The 22039-nt window shown below is 41.1% G+C and overlaps 1 protein-coding gene across 1 annotated transcript in view; it reads left to right on the top strand.

The window, feature by feature from the left end:
• The window catches only part of DNAH3 (dynein axonemal heavy chain 3), a 108588-nt gene extending 92903 nt beyond the window's left edge, over positions 1 to 15685 (top strand). The window contains exons 53-62 of the mRNA XM_044981127.1: positions 876 to 3017; positions 3552 to 3777; positions 4086 to 4330; positions 5960 to 6076; positions 8958 to 9112; positions 9851 to 10018; positions 11016 to 11158; positions 11725 to 11929; positions 12321 to 12458; positions 15313 to 15685. Coding sequence (XP_044837062.1) covers positions 876 to 3017; positions 3552 to 3777; positions 4086 to 4330; positions 5960 to 6076; positions 8958 to 9112; positions 9851 to 10018; positions 11016 to 11158; positions 11725 to 11929; positions 12321 to 12458; positions 15313 to 15666 — 3893 coding nt within the window. The 3' untranslated portion in view covers positions 15667 to 15685. The remainder of the gene's footprint in view (positions 1 to 875; positions 3018 to 3551; positions 3778 to 4085; positions 4331 to 5959; positions 6077 to 8957; positions 9113 to 9850; positions 10019 to 11015; positions 11159 to 11724; positions 11930 to 12320; positions 12459 to 15312) is intronic.
• The last annotated feature ends 6354 nt before the right edge of the window (positions 15686 to 22039 follow it).

Below are 22039 nucleotides of genomic sequence, written 5' to 3'. Positions count from 1 at the left end.
GTGCCGCCGAAGACCTGGAGCGAGTGAAGGACCCACTGCTGAAGACTCGGAGCACCGCCTGGTGAGTACAAACCCCATGTATTTTTTTACATTTTTTTTTTATATAGTCATCCCTGCCGGGGCCCCATCAAAACTGTTCGAATTGGGCCCTGCACATCCTAAAGCCCGCCCTGGCAGGAAGGATGCCTCAGAGAGCTCTGGTGGAGCATGCTGCACTATTGTACCTTACACCTGCATGCACCCCTCCAGCACCACCTGCCAAACACTGCCAAGCGTGTAGGGGAGGCAGAATCCAGGCTATGCCATACTTCTAGATAACCACTCCTGTTGGACCTGTGGAGCATCACTAGTCATGCTAGCCAGCCTTTTGCACAGGGGGATTAATAGGATTAGTATTGTGTCACACATAAGCATACTGGATGGAAGAGGGGAAAAGATGCCTTTTACCACCTTCTCCCCTACTTAGTGCACCCACAGTTTACCCCTTAATAATTAGGAATTAATAGTATAAATATTGCTTTTATTATGTAAATTAGGAAGGAAATCCTCAGAATAGGATTTATTTAATAAAAGTCAACCACAAAAACTTTTATAACCATTTGTTTCTCTCTCCCTTTGCTTTTGGCAGATTAAAATTAAAACTGTTATATCGTTAATGTACATGCCTACTAAATTTCAGTTCAACACAGATTAATGATGCTGTGTCCTTATTTGAATTGTAATATGTAATCATTTTTCTAAAATTTGTTAACTGCATCTGTATGGCACAAACCTACAGCAAGATAATTAGTATTAGCTTTTTGGTATCAGTGTTTAAAGTATTTTAATTTTGAATACCTCTGATTTAAGCCTGATTTGATTTATGTGCAATACAGGTAAAATGGTAGAAGATTATTGGGGAATCTCTAGAAAGCTTCTAGGAGATCTGAAATTCCTTGAAAGCTTAAAGACATACGACAAGGAGAATATTCCTCCTGCTGTAATGAAGAGGATCCGAGAGAGGTTTATTGAGCATCCAGATTTTCAGCCGGCTGTCATAAAAAATGTGTCATCAGCCTGTGAAGGCTTATGCAAATGGGTGAGAGCCATGGAGGTGTATGACCGTGTAGCTAAAGTGGTTGCTCCAAAACGTGAGCGTCTTAGGGAGGCGGAAGGTTTACTTGAAATTCAAATGAAAAAGCTAAATACAAAGCGTGCCGAACTTAAGGATGTAATGGACCGTCTCCAAGCTTTGAACGATGAATTTGAAACCATGAATAATCGGAAGAAAGAATTAGAAAACAACATTGAAATCTGTTCACAAAAGCTGGTAAGAGCTGAAAAGCTGATTAGTGGACTTGGAGGAGAGAAAGATAGGTGGACAGAAGCTGCACGATTGTTGGGAATCCGATACACAGATCTTACTGGTGATGTTTTGCTATCTTCAGGAACAGTGGCTTATTTGGGAGCCTTCACTGTAGACTATCGCCTTGAATGCCAAAAGCAATGGCAGGTCCTATGCAAGGAGAAGCACGTACCATGTTCCAATGATTTTAGCCTCAGTAATACTTTAGGGGATCCTGTCAAAATCCGTGCCTGGCAGATTGCTGGATTGCCAATTGATTCATTTTCAATTGATAATGGTATAATTGTTTCTAACTCAAGAAGATGGGCTTTAATGATTGATCCTCAAAGGCAAGCCAACAAGTGGGTAAAAAATATGGAGAAAGCTAACAAGCTTTCAGTTATCAAACTGTCTGATACAAACTATGTGAGGATACTGGAAAATGCTATCCAGTTTGGAACACCAGTCTTGCTTGAAAATATTGGTGAAGAACTAGATGCTTTCATAGAGCCTATATTGCTAAAGCTAACATTCAAGCAACAGGGTGTGGAATACATGAGGTTAGGTGAAAATATAATTGAATACTCAAGAGACTTCAAGTTTTACATGACAACTCGCTTAAGGAATCCTCATTATTTTCCTGAAGTGGCTGTGAAAGTTTGTCTACTCAACTTCATGATTACACCACTAGGTCTTCAGGACCAACTTCTTGGAATTGTAGCTGCAAAGGAAAAGCCTGAGCTGGAAGAAAAGAAAAATAAACTGATCATAGAAAGTGCGGCCAACAAGAAACAGCTGAAGGAGATAGAAGATAAAATCCTTGAGGTTCTTTCCAAGTCAGAAGGAAATATCTTAGAAGATGAAACAGCAATTAAGGTTTTATCTTCATCCAAAGAGCTATCTGAAGAAATCTCTGAAAAGCAGGAAATTGCATCTGTAACTGAAATGCAGATAGATGCTACTCGAATGGGTTACAAGCCAGTAGCTGTTCATTCAGCAACTCTCTTCTTCTGCATCTCTGATCTGGCAAACATTGAACCTATGTACCAGTATTCATTAATTTGGTTCATTAACTTGTACATTCAATCCATTGCTAATAGCAAAAAGAGTGATGATCTAAAGGAGAGAATTGAGAATATAATTGAACATTTCACAGTAAGCATCTACAATAATGTCTGCCGTTCACTATTTGAGAAGGATAAACTGCTATTCTCCCTCCTCCTGACTATAGGAATAATGAAAGGAGAAGATAAAATAGATGATGAGGTTTGGCGGTTCCTATTGACAGGGGGTGTTGCTCTTGATAACCCTTACCTCAACCCAGCCCCAGAGTGGTTGACTGATAAATCATGGGCTGAGATTGTACGTGCATCCAGTCTAAAAAACTTTCATGGACTGAGGGATCATGTAAGGGAGAATGTTTCAAAGTGGAAAATGATTTATGACTCTGCAAAGCCCCAGGAAGAGGCATTCCCAGATGTATGGAAGACATTAGTAGGGCTAGATCGTATGATCATTCTAAGGTGTTTAAGACCTGATAAAATCATTCCAGCAACGCAGGATTTCATCACAGAAAATACGGGAAGAACTTATATAGAACCACCCACTTTTGACCTTGTGGGAAGTTACAATGATTCCAATTGCTGTGCACCTTTGATTTTTGTATTATCACCAGGTGCTGATCCTATGGCAGGTGAGGTTAAAAAAAGATTTTAAATTGAAATCTTTGCATGATAACATATGGGGTCCTTCATTTAAATAGTCCCTTTACAGTACAATAAATTAATTGTAGTAGTAGTAGCTTCGTATTTCAAACATTCTTATCCTTCCATGTGTCCTTTAGCTTGTAAAAACACCTCATGGAAACACACCAAAATAGGGGCAGAAACTGGGGAAAATAAATTATAATTATAATGCTGATTAAATGAAGAAATCTCCAATCTTTGGGGGGTTAACAAGATTTAGATTCCAAGCCAGATTCTCATTTATACTAAGGCCCTTTTACACCACTCTTTAAATCGGGAGTAATTTACATCTAAAAACAGCAGCTGTCTGGGAGATTCAGTCACACATACCACCTGACTACTTTTACCTTTCTTTCTTTTTTACTTGACTAGAATCAGATTAACATTTGTACCTTTAATTGTGTTTCTGATTATATAAATGACATACGCAACATGGATCTATTTGCTAAAAGATTTTGTGTGCGTTATATTTTCTATAATAGGTTTGCTAAAGTTTGCTGATGATCTTGGCATGGGAGGTACAAGCATTCAGACTATTTCACTTGGCCAGGGCCAGGGTCCAATAGCAGCAAAAATGATATGTCAGGCTATCATTGATGGAACTTGGGTAGTGTTACAAAACTGCCATCTTGCAACCAGCTGGATGCCTGCTTTGGAGAAAATCTGTGAAGAAATGATAGTGCCTGAGAATACCCATGAAAAATTCAGGTAGAAGCTTTAATATTCTTCCATTTTCTTTGTGATTACTTCCAATATAAATTAGGATTGCTAGTAAAAAGGAACAAAAAGGTTATATGAATAATTATCACATTAGAATATTTAAAGATCGTTGAGAAAATAGCAATATGTAATCGAGACACCATCTTTTCTATGTAGATATTCAATTTATCTAATCCACATCTGTTTCTAAAAATATATTTAAATTGCAAATGACTCATATTAATAAAGTTTAAAACTGATGCAGTTCAAAACTGAGGATATGTAATCAAATATGTTTCTGTCTTTACCCTGTTCAGATTATGGTTAACCAGTTATCCATCAGAAAAGTTTCCTGTCAGTATTCTTCAGAATGGCATCAAAATGACCAATGAACCTCCTAAAGGGGTTAGAGCAAACCTCCTACGATCGTACCTCAATGACCCAGTGTCTGATCCTGCATTCTTTACTAGTTGCCAAAAACAAGAAATGTGGCAAAAATTGCTCTTTGGACTTTGTTTTTTCCATGCCCTGGTTCAAGAAAGGAAAAATTTTGGTCCGTTGGGTAAGATTTGGATCATTTTACAGACTTTCTAAAAAGCATTAGCAGTTTTGCAATATGTTATTTCAGTCTTGCCTCCAGAACGCCAGCCAGAAGCATTACCTCCAGCATTGTGACAAGAGGATGGTCATGTTATCTGATGATGGCTGGGAATTTTTATGTGTGTCAGCATTGATAGAATATAGTGAAGCAACATTGAAAAGCTATTTTGAGGTTTTGGGCTGTATAAATACACACAGGTTCCACTCCTGAGGGTCTTATTCAGACAAAACTGCTATGGAAGTCACTGGGAGCTTGCAAAGTAAACATAGCATGTATTTATGTTGTCATAAATTGCTGTGTTATTGTTATTATTATTTTATTACATTTCTACATAAAAACTATTTGTCAAAAACAACTCCTATTCAAGTTTTTATTTTAAATGATTTACCTTTTTTATTAATAAAAATTGAATTTTACTCAGATTTTTTTTTTACTTTTTTTATCGAACAAAGCTAGTACACGTGTTTCTTTAGTGTAGCATTTGAATTTATTTAGCTGAAATTAATTGGCCGTACAATGAAAATTTCCAAAAGCATAACATATATAAGAATTTGAGTTGTGTTTCATTTTTTGTAAATAAGTCTTACATGACCAGCAAATATGGTGTGGAATTAAAAGTTGTTTTTAAAAATATTTAGGGACAAACTCAGATGTCATATACTCCATTGACTTACATGGAGTTCTGCCCGCTTACACCAAGTCTGAACTTGGCATGCACATTGTATGCGTAACACAGCATTGCTAACTTATCGTACAAATTAATCATTCTATACACACAATCTACTCACCCACCTGATCATGCAGCTGATGATAAAAGAAAAATATTTGACTTGTCTGTCAGAGAAAGATACCTGTCCTAGATGACTAAGCGGGTACAGTTTTGCAAGGTTGGTTTGATATATAGTAACATATGGACTATGTTTTATTCAGATAAGAATTATTCAAAATACATGTCACAATGATCACCATTAAAAAGACAACATCTGCCAAGAGTTTATCTTACATGTTACCATTTTCCTATACTTAGGATATGAAATAACTTCCATATCTTTGATACCACTATGTGATATGTAGTAATTCTTGTTAAACATTATCTTTTTAGTAGCAACCATTGTACCCATTTAAATGCACAGCAGTTAGATTGCTAGAAGGAGGATATTTGTTTATTGATAGAAAGTAAAAAGTATAAGTTCAGTCAGTCACAAAGGTTAAAAAATTGAAATCAGTCAGAATTCCTATGGTCTTGCTATCCAGCTGATTTCAGATCAGCTAAAGCATTGTACATCTATTAGAATACAGCTTTTCAGTTGTGAGCAGTGTCAAAATGTCAGGACCTATGGGCACATCTTTAATTATTTGGAATTCAGTAAGTAAGTATATAATGTTGCACTGGGATAGAATGTTGTTAAGGGTAGCTATCTCGAACTTGGGCAGTAAACACTCAGGCAAATGCCTAAGCTTCACTGCATAGTTATCTAGTGGCAGGAGACTGTTATTCTGTAATAACAACTTCATACCAGTGTCATTATTTCCTAAGCACAGTTATCAGGACAATATACCACTGCATCACATTTTTTTTTAATTGAACAGGTTGGAATATTCCATATGAATTCAATGAATCTGATCTTAGAATCAGTATGCGACAGATCCAGATGTTTCTGAATGAATATGAAGAAATCCCATTTGAAGCTCTGACCTATCTAACAGGTATAGAAGTTGCACTCTGTAATGTACATAGACTGGCCATGGGTATTTTATAAAAATAACTTCAGGTGATGAATGATAAATGGGATAGATTCCATTTAGTTATTCTTTCTTGCCCTCCTCCCTCCCCCCAGCCAAGCAGCGTATGCCTCCAGGCATAAGATTTGAGTAACTAGATCATTGTTGTAGTTTGCATAGCTAGAAATGTTACTCATGGTCCAGAAAAACTCCTGGGCTTTGATTAACATTTGTCAAACGAAAGCATCAATGGCATCTCTGTCACCTTGGCTGACCAATACATCAGAGCATGTCATATTCAGTGCTAGAGATTTGCCAGGGAGGGTGATAATCCCCCTCCCTTGTAAAGTATTGGGGATTGCTCTGTGCCTTGTAAATAGTGGATATAATATTTCCTGGTAGTCACAGTCACCTAGACGTTGCTCATTCTTCAGCTAGAGGCCTGCTCATGGATACCTCCCCTCACAACCTCCAAAACATGATTTCATGCTTCTTTGTAGTGAATAGAGAATTTAGTTACATGAAAAGTAATATTGGGATAGTATTGTGGAGAGAAAATATGAAAATAAACTTGTTTAATGTAACTGGTGTGACTGCTTGGCTATGTTTCCCCACTTTGTGCCTAGGCTGTTATTTCCTCTTACCTGGTATAAAAGTTTCTATTCTCTTAGCCCTGGTCTACACTACGAGTTTAGGTCAGCACTTTGAACTCAGATGCAGTAGCCAGGTAGACAGGAAAAGCCCCGGGAGCTTTTGAATTTAATTTCCTGTTTGGCCAGTGTGGTGAACTCAGCAGCACTCAGCAGCACAGGTGACCATGCAGTCCCCCCAGAATGTTTCTATGCTTCCCCTATCATCTCTGTCCCTGAGGTTATTGCAGATTAGAAGGCAAAAAAACCGCACTCGTGATGACATGTTTTCCGAGCTCATGCAGTCCTCCCTCACTGATAGGGCACAGCGTAATGCAGGGAGGCATTCAGTGGCAGAGACCAGGAAAGAATTGCTATGTTTGCTTAACAGCAAAAATATCATGCCTCGCTAGCAATCCTGCCCGAGGCAGGTCACTGTGTCACATGCACTCCACGCTGTGTCAGCCTTGGGCGGGGGCATGACCGCTTTGTGAGCAGGATGGCCATAGACATTGCATTAGGTAACTTCTGTAGCTAGAGAAAACATTCCTGTGCATTCGGCAGAGTCTTTGGCAAAAAAAGAGAAGCCCCATAGTGTAGTGGTGATCACGTTCACCTAACATGTGAAACGTCCCCAGTTCGGAAACAGGTCATTGTTCCTTTTTCTGACTCCCCTCCTGCATTTTTAGTCTTAGAACAGCCAGAGCTGTGAAATTTTACTTTGAATTATATCAATTATGAGTTAAATAATATGGAAGCTCTCTCTAACTTATACTCCTGGGTTCCTTACCCTTTCAGCTGCTCTGATAAATTAACATTTTTGTTAGGGGCAAGGGAAAATTTTAATGAAGCCTTTTATAGGGACTAAATGCTATCTAGGACTCTGAAATAATCTTAATGTGGCCCATAGCGTGCAATCCTTCGTTCTGGATTTGTCATTCCACAAGTTGAACTGCTCCTTACTACTGTCCAGGCTTCATGAGCCATGGGAGCAAGAGGCAGGCTGGGGTAGGTGTGATTGCATGGTGCTGCCGGCTGGGATAGCAGCCTGAGGCAGAAGCCTCCATCTCGCATGATATTCCAGGCAGGACTGAATCTCCATGAGACGAAGCTTAAAGAAGAGAATGACCTGTAGTCACTCCCATTCAGTGCTCTAAGAGGAGGATAACCATGTCTGTCCAGGCATCCCTGATCAACCTCACCAAGGTCTGCCGGCTGAGCAGGAGCTGGCGGATGGAGCCCCAGACCAGCAGCGGGCTGAGCCGCTCAGCCTGCTGCCGGTCTGGGGTCCCGTCCACTGGACCCACTCAGTCTGCTGCCTGCCTGGGGTTCTGGTCATCCAGGCAGGCAGCGGGCTGAGCAGGTCTGGCAGACGGGACCCCGGAAAAAAGGTGCAAAACAATTGTCTACCATTGCTTTCATGGAAGGAGGGAGGGAGGGGGACCTGACAACATATACCCAAAACCACCCGCAACAAAGTTTTTGCCCAATCAGGCATTGGGAGCTTAACCTAGAATTCCAATGGGCAGCGGAGACTGCGGGAACTGTAGGATAGTCACCCACAGTGCACTGCTCTGTAAGTCGATGCTAGCCGCAGTAATGAGGACGCATTCCACTGACTTAATGCGCTTAGTGTGGACATATGCAATAGACTGAATCAAATCGAATTCTAAGAAATCGACATCTATAAAATCGACTTAATTTCATAGTGTAGACATACCCTTAGAACCAAATCTCTCTTCATTGCCTTCAGCGCCCACTGTTCTAATCTCTCCAGGTCCTTTTGCAGAGTGGTTTTGTCGTCTTGCTTGTTTATGTCTCTACAGTTTTGCCATCGTGAACAAATATAGTCAGGGTTGAGTTTATACCAAAGACAGGAAGAAGTTATATAGGGCTTAGAGAAGTGTTTAGTTTTTGGAGTTTAGCTGGTCAGATAAAGCCTGTGGGAAATGGAAAGGCCAAAAGAGCCCCAAAGATGGGTTTCAATTAGCAGGAAGTATTACTGCTTGAAGCATGACATGATTCATCATTGTGAGGGAAAGAGTTTCCCAGAGCAGCTGGAAGTGCCCCCCATACCATTTATGACCAAGAGATCACAGCTTGAGCAACACCGGGTTAGTTAGTTCCTGTCACGGTTTTCAGCTTACCAGAGGAATTCTTTAATGTAAGCCATTTTTATTACGTCTTTATAAATAACCATTCTATCTTTCAGCCTTGTTTTCTGTTTAATCTCCCAGGGGAATGTAACTATGGTGGGAGAGTAACAGACGACAAAGACAGGCGTCTTCTCCTGTCACTTCTTTCCATAGTCTATAATAAAGATATAGAACAAGAGAAGTATAAACTTTCACCTGGGGATGACTATTATATACCACCACATGGACCATACCAGGTAGGGAACTAAAGGACAGAAATTCCTTCTAAGAAGTCATTGAGTTTATATGTGAACTTTTAAGAATAATATTCTCAGAGTACATTGCTGTGTATTACTTGTGTACAGGAAACAAAAAAAATGTAAGATCATAAAGAGTGTCAGAATGTATCTCTGTATGCACAGACTCACCAGTCTTGAACCGGCACTTAATGTTCCGATGCAACTTGATGAGAGATGCGATGATCTTACAATGTTCTGTTTCCTATGAGTGAAAATGATGCCACATTTGTGCAGGTTTTCTACTTTGGGACCATTATGGTGCTGCAAAGCTGGGAAGGGTCAGGTTGCAGGGGGACTCTACACCTCCCGCAGGCCCTTTTTGCCATGACAGCATGGTTTGCCCAGGTCTAGCTCTTTTGATATTTGAAAATATTGCACCTGGCTCCTGCTTTCAACAGCATAATCTGAGTAAGGCTGGGGAGTTTATTAGCTAGTATAGAAAATTAGATAAACTCAATACTTATATGAGGACTGCAAGATCAGGTCCTGAATTAGTTTCTGAAATCTTCAAAGCTTTTGTATTTGTTTGCTTGGATTATGTAAAGCAATGATTTTTTAGTTGGGAATTCATATGTTGAACATGACCAGCTGTGTATTACATTCTCATTATGGTCCATTAAAGCTGGGTTGTACTTACTGATGGATAAAAAATGTTATTAAATACACATTTTTGGTAACTACATGTTTTCCTTGCAGTCTTACATTGACTACTTAAGAAGCTTACCAATTGCAACACATCCGGAAGTGTTTGGGCTTCATGAGAATGCAGACATCACTAAAGATAATCAGGAGACCAACCAGCTTTTCAGTGGAGTGCTTTTGACTCTGCCTAGACAAGTGGGTGGAGGTGGCAAGTCCCCACAGGTAATGGGGAATGGGGATCCAAACAATCCCCTGTCAAGGAAGCATCTTAGAGAGGCATTCTTAGTGCATCATCCCTTATAGTTTAGAGGAGTTAGCCACCTCCACCTATGACTACTGGGCCGGGAATGGGTTTGAGTGACTCCTTATGGATTCAATCATCACCACATTGCAACTGTGACAGTGATAATTGAAACATACAATTGATTATGCTCCTGGATTCAGATTCCAAGGCAGTTTCAAAATATGGAATTTATTTTCATTGAGCAAATACTGATCCTGGAGGTTTATGCTCTGACCTGGGCTCCTCACCCACACAGCACTAGTCAAATCTCCTTCAGCAGGATCTCTGCTCAGACTTGCCCTGGGCACAGAGCCCATGGTTCTGGGAAGTGACCTCAAGGACGATCAGTCAGGCAACATAGGCCCATTAGGGCTGAAGGTCTCCTTCCCCCAGAAATCAAGATGTTGTAGCAGGTCTTTCCTCTCCTCGCATCCTCCCCTCAACACAAACACATGGCTGTCCTCAAGGTTCTTAACCGCTAGGATACAGATTGTCAGCTGTGCTTCCCTTTGGCTGCTCCATAGGAGTTGCTGCAGTCTCAGGGCTGCAGTAGGCTGGGTGACTCCTGTGGTGAAGATAAAACAGGGGCCAGAATCCACAGAAGGCAAGCTTAGGAAAGATGAGTCATTTAATCCACTCCCCACCCCCTTCTGCAGCTCCACAGGCCATGATCATGGAGGAGCCAGGGAGCCCCTTTCACACTCTCTTCTGCTCTGTGCCGAGAGTCCCTCAGATCAGTCAGGCCAGCTCATAGCTCCTCAATAATGTGGGGAACAGGGCCTTTGTATATTATCTATAAATAGCTATATAAATATCCATTGAAGCAAAAGCATATAAAACAATAACATTTGAGGAAATCTGTTTTGTAAAAAGTAACAATAACCAAAAAAGGCCATTTGAAAAAAATCCCCATTCTCTGCACATTCTTGATTTCAGGAAACTGTTGAAGATTTGGCACGGGACATCCTGTCCAAATTACCAAATGACTTTAACCTGGAAGCAGTAATGAAGAAATACCCAGTGCTTTATGAGGAGTCCATGAATACGGTTCTTAGGCAAGAACTTATCAGATTCAACAGGTGGGGCAGCCTGTTTTCTTTAACTTTACAAAAGCTGAAAGATGCTAAAATGTTTGTGTTCATGATCAGCACCAGGTCACAAGCTTTAGACAATTGCAAGCATTTTGTAATAAACTTCATTTACAAAAGCTATTTGAGAACAGATTCAAAATACTTGAAAGCTGCAGCAAATGACTTCCTGAATCCTGATGGTCAGTTATCTGATAGTAACAACATTTAGTCACTGCTAACCTGGACCACATGTGAATGAGTGATGATGAGGTGAAAGACTACATATCCTATTACGAATCCTCTGAGTCATTCAGTCCCCCATATTCCCAGCATATGACAATATTTCAACTCATATCTAAAGTTTAAAGCTATTGTTAATTAATTTCCTTGGTCTATTGTAAGTTTTTACCAGAAGTTAATAGCCAAAGAATGGTTTTGGTATTTACAGATACGGTGAGAAATGTCTCAATACTTTCCAGGGCTTTCAGTCAATGGCAGTCAGTCCATAGAATTCAGTTGGCTTTGGACCAGAGGTTTAGTGAGTAACGAAATGGCAATCTCCCCTTTATCTGCAGGCTTACAGAAGTTGTTCGGAGCAGTCTTGTCAATTTAGGCAAAGCTATCAAAGGTCAAGTGTTGATGTCGTCTGAACTTGAGGATGTTTTCAACAGCATGCTCGGAGGCAAAGTACCACCAATGTGGGCAGCCAAATCCTATCCTTCGCTGAAACCCCTGGGCAGCTATGTGTCTGATCTTCTTACACGTTTGGCCTTCTTCCAGGTATACTAAAACTGGTTTGGATCCATCTCAGGGTCCAACGTGTGAAAGCTGAACGAGAGGATTGACTTCAGTTAGGGTCACTTAATTCCCAAATAGAGCCAGTTTGTGAACTTCTTACACACATTCACAAGCAGTTACTCATGAACAGTCCTCTTGGAATTATCCACGTGAGTAACTGCTCAAAAGTGTGAGTAAGGACTTCACAATCTGGCCCTTACTCTGTAGTGACAATGTACAGTTCCCAGCTTTTTACTTCAGACTTTTCAGTAAGGAGAAATGTTTTACATCGTGTTCAGCAGCAAGATAGGGTTGAAGAGTTTTTACAATCTAAAGAAATAAATGTTTTGGGTTTTTGCTAATAAATATATTGGGTTTTTTTTTTCATATTCAGGAGTGGATCAACGAAGGGCCACCCAACGTATTTTGGATATCGGGATTCTACTTTACTCAGTCCTTCTTAACAGGTGTTTCACAGAACTATGCTAGAAAATACACCATCCCAATTGATCATATTGGATTTGAATTTGAGGTAAAAATATGTGGAGGAATTTAATTTATACAAACCATTTTCATGTGTTATACGAAAAGAACAAAAACAAACTGCACTTTACAGTGGGGACATGTTAGGGTGTCAGTGTGAACCTGAGTCATTCTAGATTTACACCAGTGTAACAGAAATTGGAATCTCATAGACTCATAGACTTTAAGGCCAGAAGGGACCATCGTGATCATCTAGTCTGACTTCCGGCACATTGCAGGCCACAACCTCACCCAGCCCCTCCAGCATTAGACCCATAACCTCTGTCTTGAGTTACTGAAGTCCTCAAATCATGATTTAAAGACTTCAAGTTACAGAGAATCCACCATTTATTCTAGTTTAAACCAGCAAGTGGTATGTGACTCATGCTTTAGAAGATGGCAAAAACACCCAAGGGTCTCAGCCAATCTGACCTGGGGGAAAATTCCTTACCAATCCCAAGTATGGTGATTGGTTGAACCCTGAGCACGTCAGCAAGACCACCTAGGAAAGAATTATCTGTAGTAACTCAGCGCCCTCCCCATCTAGTGCCCCATCTCCAGCCGTTGGGGATTTTTGCTACTAGCAGTTGCAGATGAACCACATATCATTGTAGCAATCTCATCATACCATCCCCTCCATAAATTTATCAAGCTCAGTCTTGAAGCCAGTTAGGTTTTTTGCTCCCCTTGAAAGACTGTTCCAGAACTTCACTCCTCTGATTTTTGGAAACCTTTGTCTAATTTCAAGCCTAAACTTGCTGATGGCCAGTTATCCATTTTTTTTCTTGTGTCAACATTGGCGCTTAACTTAAATAACTTGTCTGCGAGTCTTGAGTTTTCCCTTGAGCCTCTTCTCACCTTCCCTCCATCATCGTTCGAATCCCCTTTGAAACTCAACCTTGGTTTCTACTTGCATCTCCAAACCTTGGATCTTCTCTTCCATCAGCTGTGGCACTTCATTCAAACAAAGCACTTTTCATGTACCTGCTCCACGATAATGTACATTCTGCAACTTCTACATCCAATCATCTTCATTGTCTCTTCCATTCCTTGGGTCACTACCACTGCTGCCTCAGTAGCTGTCATAGCCTTCCTGCCTAAGCTCCTCTCAAGAAAAAAAGACACACACACCCCTCCAAAAATCTACAACACAACCCTACTCCCTTCCCCAAACTTCTCTTACAAACACCTATTCAAACTCCCCTGTTTCCAGTTCTGTTTGCTGGCTCCTGTGCTGCTGTTCCTGGCCCAGCATCTCAGCCCTGGTGAGCTTACAGCCTGAGGGCCCCATTCTTACTGCTGTCATCATCAATTCTGTGACCATACTGGCTGGAGTAGGAGACTTTTGTCTGGGGAGTTGGAAACTGATGTGGATGCTGCAGAACTGGGTCCTTGTTGAAGAGGGGATGCTTTTCTTGAACAATCAGAAATAGATTCTGAGGCTGCAGAGGCCGGGGTCCCTACAGAGCTTTTAGAGGCTAGAAGTGCCAGAGGTTATTTTTCTACTTAATTGATCCCTTGGCTAGGAGACACTGGTCTGAAAAATATTAGAGAACTAGTGGGAAGAATGAATACTGAATGGAAAAAACAGGATCTTGGAGAGATAAACTGGTAATAGTTTAAGTCAGTGATTTGCACAGAAAGAGATATACATATCTCATAGAACTGGAAGAGATGCTGAAAGGTCATTGAGTCCAGCCCCCTGCCTTCACTAGCAGGACCAACTGCTGATTTTGCCCCAGATCACTAAGTGGCCCCTTTGAGGATTGAACTCATAATCCTGGGTTTAACAGGCTAATGCTCAAACCACTGAGCTATCTCTACCCCCTTAATAATGAGGCCAAAGACCATTAAACACTTATATACCATAATGAGCAGACTGTGAAACACGAGGGCATAGAAAAATACATTATCTTTAGAAGTATTGTTGTGGATTCTCCATGGTTTTGATCCTACTATGCTCACTGAAGTCAGTTGGCAGAGCTCCCCTTGACTGCAATGGTACACGATCAATGCCTGTGTTTATGAGACTTGCCACATGCTAGAAAAATGGTCTTAAAAACCATCTTAGTGAATGCTCTGAAAACAAACCAAGAGAAGCACAAATGAGAAGATGTATCTATCAGTCATATATCTTGTGTGCGGCAAGGGGGATTTATTACAATCGCTTCTCTACGAGGAAAGTAGCCACCAGTGGTTGAAGGAGCTCCCTTTAGTAGCAGAGGATGCACATAATTGAGCATACTGGTTTTTTTGTTGTGTGCCTCCCTACTTTTGTTGCAGGAGTATTTAGCCTGGGCCCTGTGCGGGTTAAGTGCCATTAATTTCTTCTTTTATATTTTGTTAATTTTCCTTTGGTATCTTAATTGTGTGATCACCAAGGCATCTTTTTGTTTAATTAATTCATTCTTATCATAAGGTCTCTGAGTAAAATTCATCCCTCTGCAGAGAGCCAGCACAAGACCTATGCACCACTTAAATCCTATTCTGAGGGCTTAAGTGGCATTTAACTAGTGTGCAGTCCTCTATACAAAGGTGAAGTTCACCCCCTGTGCATACAACTATACAAATGCCACTAAAATGATGGCGAACTCAATAATACATATGATTTTTTGGCATATTTGCCAGTAGTATGAACAAAAGATAGATTGGGTCTCCTTAAGAATTGCAGGACGGAGACACCAAAGAAGCATGTAGGGCTTGATCCTAAATCCATTGAAGTCAAAGAAAATCTCCCATTGACTTCATTGGGCTTTGGATCAGGCCCTCAATCAGCTATCTGAGCACTGCAGATATTATGATTCCACAAGTAAATATATTCTGGATATAAAAGGAGACCAAAGCCAATTATTTAATCATTCCAGGTGACCAGACAGGAACACAGCATGGAGGAAATGCCAGAAGATGGGGCATATGTGAAAGGACTGTTTTTAGAAGGTGCCCGTTGGGACAGAGAAACCATGCAGATTGGAGAATCACTTCCAAAAATCCTTTATGATTCTATGCCTGTAATTTGGCTGAAACCTGGAGAAAGTTCAGCATTTCTGCATGAGAACATTTACTCATGCCCTGTTTACAAGACAAGTGCAAGAAGAGGTACCTTGTCCACTACAGGCCATTCAACTAACTATGTTCTCCCAATAGAGCTCCCTTCAGACCAGCCCCAGAAACACTGGATAAATCGTGGTGTGGCAGCACTATGCCAGTTAGATGATTAACTTAATGTATGTCAAGATACCTGCATTTTATAATTAAAAGACATACTTCATGCTCCTGTAGCTGCACTTCTGTTTTACATCAACATTTCTTGCTGATTTTTAAACATTTCTGCTTCCTATTTCTTTTGCTTTTCAGCCATTTTGCATTAGTAGGGGGAGGACTGATTAAAACAAAACTCTGTTACAAAGACTTGGGCCTCACTGTGCTGTAGATCAAAGTGGGCAGAATTCCCAGAGAAAATATTCCTTGTATGATCCACATCATTCTGAGCTTGTGAAATCCTGATAAACACGAACCTTCATGCAGTTTGCTTAGCTCCCCCTTACTAGGGTTGCCAACCCTCAAGGATTGTCCTGGAGTCTCCAGGAATTTAAAAATAAATCTTTAATGAAAGATTATGTGATGTGAATATATCCAGGAATACATTCAACCAAAATTGGCAACCCTATTCCCCACTTATGAACTAGGGGCCCAGACCTGCCGAATGGGGCTTTGTCATTGATTTGAAATGAGAGTAGGATCGGGGCCTAGGAGGCTGCTTAATCTGAAAGAGATTTAGATGCTCTCCTCCAGTAACCGTTACTCGTGAAAATAGGCTGCCCTTACTGGATCTGCCTACTGCTGTGTGGGCTCCCTATAGCCTGTCTTCCCTTTGCCTGCATGTCCTTGTATGCCCTAGGGATGTGGAGGTTGGGGAGAGAAGAGACAGGGCTAGAGTCTGCCCCAAACAGAACAAGCCCTCCGGTGGTGTAAATTGTCATAGCTGCATTGTGGAACTATGATCATTTACACCAGATGATGATAGGCCCCAGAATTTCAGAACAAGCCTCTGTGTCTCTCAGACAGCATGTGCATGGTTTTCAGCATGCCCGAGGCATATGCTTGCTTCAGCATGTTAAAATTTTCTGTTTCAATATCATTTATAAGTATCATTCAGAGTGCTGTTCCATTTTCTCTTTGTCTTACCCGACCATACACATTCTGTGTGCCTGAGAGAAAGGCAGTAGAATTTCTCCCTGTGCCAGCTAGGCCTTACCTCCTCAGCCCACCCTCTCCTATGTTTAATTCATAACCTGATTATCTATGGTGTTTGTTTAGAGCCTCTCATCAAAGGAACTCAAAGTACTTTGCAAACTAATTAAAAATAAAATAGTGCTGTGCATCTTCATAGAGCTACACAGTCATTAACTAATTACGCCCCACAACACCCTGCTGAGATAGACAGGGGATGTGTGATGGGTGTGTACCAACCCCACACTGGGCCAGAAGGGGTTAATGAGGGCCTGTGGGTGCAATCAGCCTGCAGTAGGTGTTAAGCCTGGAGGAAGGAGTGGCTGGCTCAGTTAGGCCCTACTCAGGAAGGAGAGCAGATCGTTGGTTCTTGCTCAGTGGGAGAAGCCTGAGCTGAGCGGGATAGCTGGGAGATGGAGCCTCTCTAAAGGAAGGTATGTTTGGAACTGACATGCTGAGAACCCATGAAGAGACTGAGGCAAAAGCCCAAGGTAGAGCAAGGAAGTGGTCTGAGAGGGCTTGTGCAGTTGGGCCTTGTCTGCCTATTCAAGGGTCTGTGGCCTGGAACCCAGTAGAGAAGGAGGCCTGAGTGCCTCTACCAGACTGCTGAGGAAGGAGGAGCAGAAACCCCTGCTGACAAGGAGTAAGGACTACTGTAAGCCCCCCCCACCCACACACACACACACCCCACCACCACCACTGTAATACAGGGGTAAGAACTAATGAGAACTTGGACTGATGGTTCCATGTGAAGTTGAGAGACTATTATTTGTAGGACTACTGGTACCCCAGTAGTATACCCAGTACGTGTGGGACTCTGTGACCTGGCTGAAGGGCTGAGTGGCAACAAGCAACACCACTGGGCCAGAACAGCAGTTCGGCAGGAAGTACTAAGGGAGGCACTCCGGATATGCCATGCCCAGCCCCCACAGGGTGTGCTGACTGGTGAGTTGTACGCTTACAGATCATGAGGCTCGTATTAGACTTAGGGGAAACAGAAGTCAGAGAGCAGAGCTAATATTCTCAAAGGCATTCGCTAATTTTCTGACTCTTAATTTTTTGGCTGCCCTACTTTTGGCACCTAAATGACTTAATTGAGGCCAGGTAGTGAGTTAATGTCAGAACTGGAGTGATAATTCAGATGTTCCTAGCCCCTAGTTTCATGTCTCCAACCCTGATATTCTATGATTCTATGATTAGATGATGCTGTCTTGGGTAATTAAGTCTCGCCATGTCTTATAGCAAGAATTTGCCCATTGTGCCTAGATAGTATAGAAAACAGCATAAAACATTGCCTATTATCATTTTATTAACTGTTATAGGAATATTTAAATGTAAAATGCACATATTTTAAGTGTGATATGATCTATACCGGTAAGTGAAGTAACTGGCACTTTGTATAATGTTCTCTATAAAAATAGCCACAGGTACTTGATGCAGTATCATTATACCCAAGTATTTGGTACATAATATACAGTAAGCATACAGGTATTTGGTACATTATTATTACATGTTGATAGATCTACAAGTAGGAACATGGGTAGGGCACTACCAAATTCCCAGTCCATTTTTGGTGAATTTCATGGTCATAGAATTTTAAAAATTGTAAATTTCATGATTTTAGCTATTTAAATCTGAAATTTCACGGTGTTGTAATTGTAGGAGTCCTAACCCAAAAAGGAGTTGTGGGGGGGCCCAGTACTGCTACCCTTACTTCTGTGCTGCTGCTGGCAACAGCACTGCCTTCAGAGCTGGGCAGCTGGAGAGCAGCGGCTGCTGACTGGAAGCCCAGCTCTAAAGGCAGAACCACTGCCAGCAGCAGCACAGAAATAAGGATGGCATGGTATGGTATTGCCATCCTTACTTCTGCATTGCTGCCTGCAGAGCTGTGCCCTCAGTCAGAAGCTGCCACTCTCTGCCCTTCCCCCCCCCAGCTCTGAAGGCAGCAGTGCAGATGTAAAGGCATGGTATGGTATTGCCACCTTACTTCTGTGCTGCTGCTGTTGGGGGGGCGCTGCCTTCAGAGCTGGGCACCTGGCCAACAGCTGCTGCTTGCCAGCTGCCCAGCTCTGAAGGCAGCATAGAAGTGAGGGTGGCAATACTGCGACCCCCCCTAAAATAACCTTGTGATCCCCCTGCAACTCCCTTTTGGGTCAGGACCCCCAATTTGAGAAACGCAGGTCTCCCATGTGAAATCTGTATAGTAGAGGGTTAAAGCACACAAAAGACCAGATTTCATGGAGGGAGACCAGATTTCATGGTCTGTGACGCGTTTTTCATGGTTGTGAATTTGAAATACATCAAATACGCATGTTTAGGTAAGTGCTTTTTATTCAGTATTATGGAGACACTGGTCATGACTTCATAGTTAAGACTGGAGTTCAATTTTGCACTTGAGGCAGGGTGGGGAAGATGCACTGTATTTTTGAAACTTAACACACACACACTCTCTTTGTGTACAGAACTACATTTCTGAGGATTATAAATAAAGCAATGAATTGATATGACTTTAACTAAAACCTGGGTCCTTTTAAGAAACTTACTATCTTTATCAGTCTTTTCTTTGTCCTAGATGACCTTAGTAATGAAATAACACAGGCTCTTTGAACTGTTCATTTGGTTAAAATTAACGGAAATTTTGTGCGCAGACTATATTTGAATAAATTAGGTTGCAGTTAGATAAAATAATTATTAATAACCTAATTGTTATGATTATAGGCCACAAACACTATTAAGTAAACCGCTCAGGTAACACTTAGTGGGACATTGTGATACCAGAGGTAACATAACCAGTCACCACCCTTCCTCTACAGTAATTTGCAAGCAACAATGCTATGGGTTGTAATAAGTCAGTAGCATGAGGGAAACTGGACCCATGCGTTGAGAATTCTCACGTATGGATTAGTTGGCTCAGCTGTCACTGTGCTTTAGAGTCTGTAGTTGCATGTGGGGTGGGGCTCGAAATGCTTCCTGTGGCACAACTGCAGTGACTCCAGTGCATAGCAGGGCAGCACTGCCAGGGGAAATGAGCTGGATGGAGTACAGCAAGAACCCTTAAAACATAGACATTGGGACCCAATGACTGGGCTTCCCCAGCCCCTTTTAGATAGCGCCAGGCTCACTAACACAACCCAAATCAGTAAGTCCATTGCAGACTAAGAGCTAGATTTGCCAGTACGCGTCAGATACTTTCTCCTTCTTTGGAGATGCAAAGTAACTCAACCCAGCTTAACTGGTCAGTATGCTCTGCCTGCTTTCCAATGCTCTAGTGTAGTAGTGAATCTGTTCTTAAAGGTTAAAATTAAATATGTGACTTAAGGCTGATATCACAAATCTTCAAATCATTACAAGCATTGCAGGTAGTTTTCCTCTTTGAGGTTTCTTGTTTAGTGTTTTGTATCCAGTTTTTTAATATACATTTAATTTAGCCATAGTGTAATCTCTTGTGAGCGCTAACATTTCTTTCCTGCTATTCCTTGTGAACAACTTCCTCGCTTCTATTAATATTCTAAATAGATAGTGATCTTAGTTGATCGGTGGGAGGAGGCCTCTCCTAGAAAAGATTAAACTTGGTTTTGAACTAGATGTATTTCAAAGTTTTCTGTAAACTTTTATACAAGTGTGACCAAAATGTTTGTCTATGTAGTAATTCCCTAAAGGGGTGTGTGTGTGTGTGACTGTGTTCCTTGCAACATTCCCTTCACCAGAGATTGGGAATGGCTGAGTTAATTTTGTTGGTGATTACTAGGTTACTAAAGAAGCATGTGATGACTTTACATTGGGTTTCTCTTCCTGTTAGGGAGGAGGTGATGAAATTCCCCTTTGGGGGATATCTGCCTGTGAGACATTTTCTATGATATTCTGAAATTCTGCTTTGCATCCTTCTTTTGTGAGCTGTGACTTATCTATGTCAGCACTATCTAGAGCTGCTTTGAGAATGACAGTTTGGCATGGCTTCTTGGCAAATGTAAATATCACCACTGTTAGCCGGGCAGGATTTATTTCTGTGGTTAAGTCAGGACAAGAAATATCTGCAGATATATCAAGTTCCTAGTAATAATATTATTGATTAATACTAATGTGTTTGGTGTTGGGACTATTCCTCAGACCACGTCCAGATCTTCCATTTCTCAGTCAGACTTACATTAAACAAACCACAAAGAAATGCCTGTAATTACTGCAGAACACAGATGCCCAGCCCTAGTGATCGTTCTTGGATGCATTTCAAAGCAGATGAAAATTAAATGAGAAGTACACTATCGAAAACTCAAGGAGTAGCGATGCCTTCATCTCTGCCATTTTTGGTGATTTCCAAGCTAGTGTTCCGAAAGCCAGGCAGGGCCAGCAGCTGTCAGCAGCTGAAAACTAAACCTACCAATTTCTAATCAGTGTAAAAGGTAATTTCCAAAATGAAGTGCCATCATTGTTGCTCTCCAAACTGTTTATTGGGCTGCTAAAAGACTAAATTCCCATGCACAAAAGTGAAAATGTAATGGAGGTTCTTTCTGAAGTGAAGTACCTAATGTTAAATTGCAAGGGGCTGCTTCTGTCTATGGATAATACGCTGGAGCCTTTGCTTAGTAAATCCTGTTGTTAACATTCTTGCAGGTGAGATCATAGATATATGGAAATAAAGTAAACTTTCAGTTTATGCATAGCAGTTTGTCCCACTGGCATTTAGTTCAAGTCTTCATTAGTTTTATGTGTGTCACAAAACTGAGGTATGTGATTTGAAATGGCCCAATCTCCTTATGCAGATCCAAGTTTTACAAAAATGTGTGCACAAAATTGTGTGGCCAAAAATTTGAGAGTACAAACTTAGAGTTTAGGTTGAGTTCAATTTTAAAAATATGTCCCAGAGAGTGTTGAAATCACCTTTATTTTTCCCTGATTCTACAAAGGTAGTTTGGGGAAAAATCTTGCCTTAGCAGGAGGATAGATCAAATGACCTAATAAATCATTTCCATCTCTTATTGCTATGGGCTAAATTGGTGCTGCTGCGATTGATCCAGCAGGCATCGATTTAGGGTCTGGTGAAGACGTGACAGGCTGATGGGAGAGCATCTCCCATTGATATAGCGTGGTGTAGACACCGCTGTAAGTAGATATAAGCTATTTCTACTTAAGTAACAAATCTCACGTAACGTTACTAGTGTAACTTAGATCGACTTACCTCATTAGTGTAGAACAGACCTCTGACTCTCTCCCTGGAACAGGTGAGGCCATTACTGAAGCTTAATAGGAGTTCTTCATACATAAAAATGTAACTGGCCATATACTGTAAGTGCGTGCTTATATGGTGTAGCACCCACTTACAAAAGGAATGAATTTAGTTTCATATGTCATAAGTTATAACCCTAG

Source organism: Mauremys mutica, chromosome 11 (genome assembly GCF_020497125.1).
Source record: "Mauremys mutica isolate MM-2020 ecotype Southern chromosome 11, ASM2049712v1, whole genome shotgun sequence".
Taxonomy (NCBI): domain Eukaryota; kingdom Metazoa; phylum Chordata; order Testudines; family Geoemydidae; genus Mauremys; species Mauremys mutica.
This window is presented reverse-complemented; position numbering and strand designations above follow the sequence as displayed.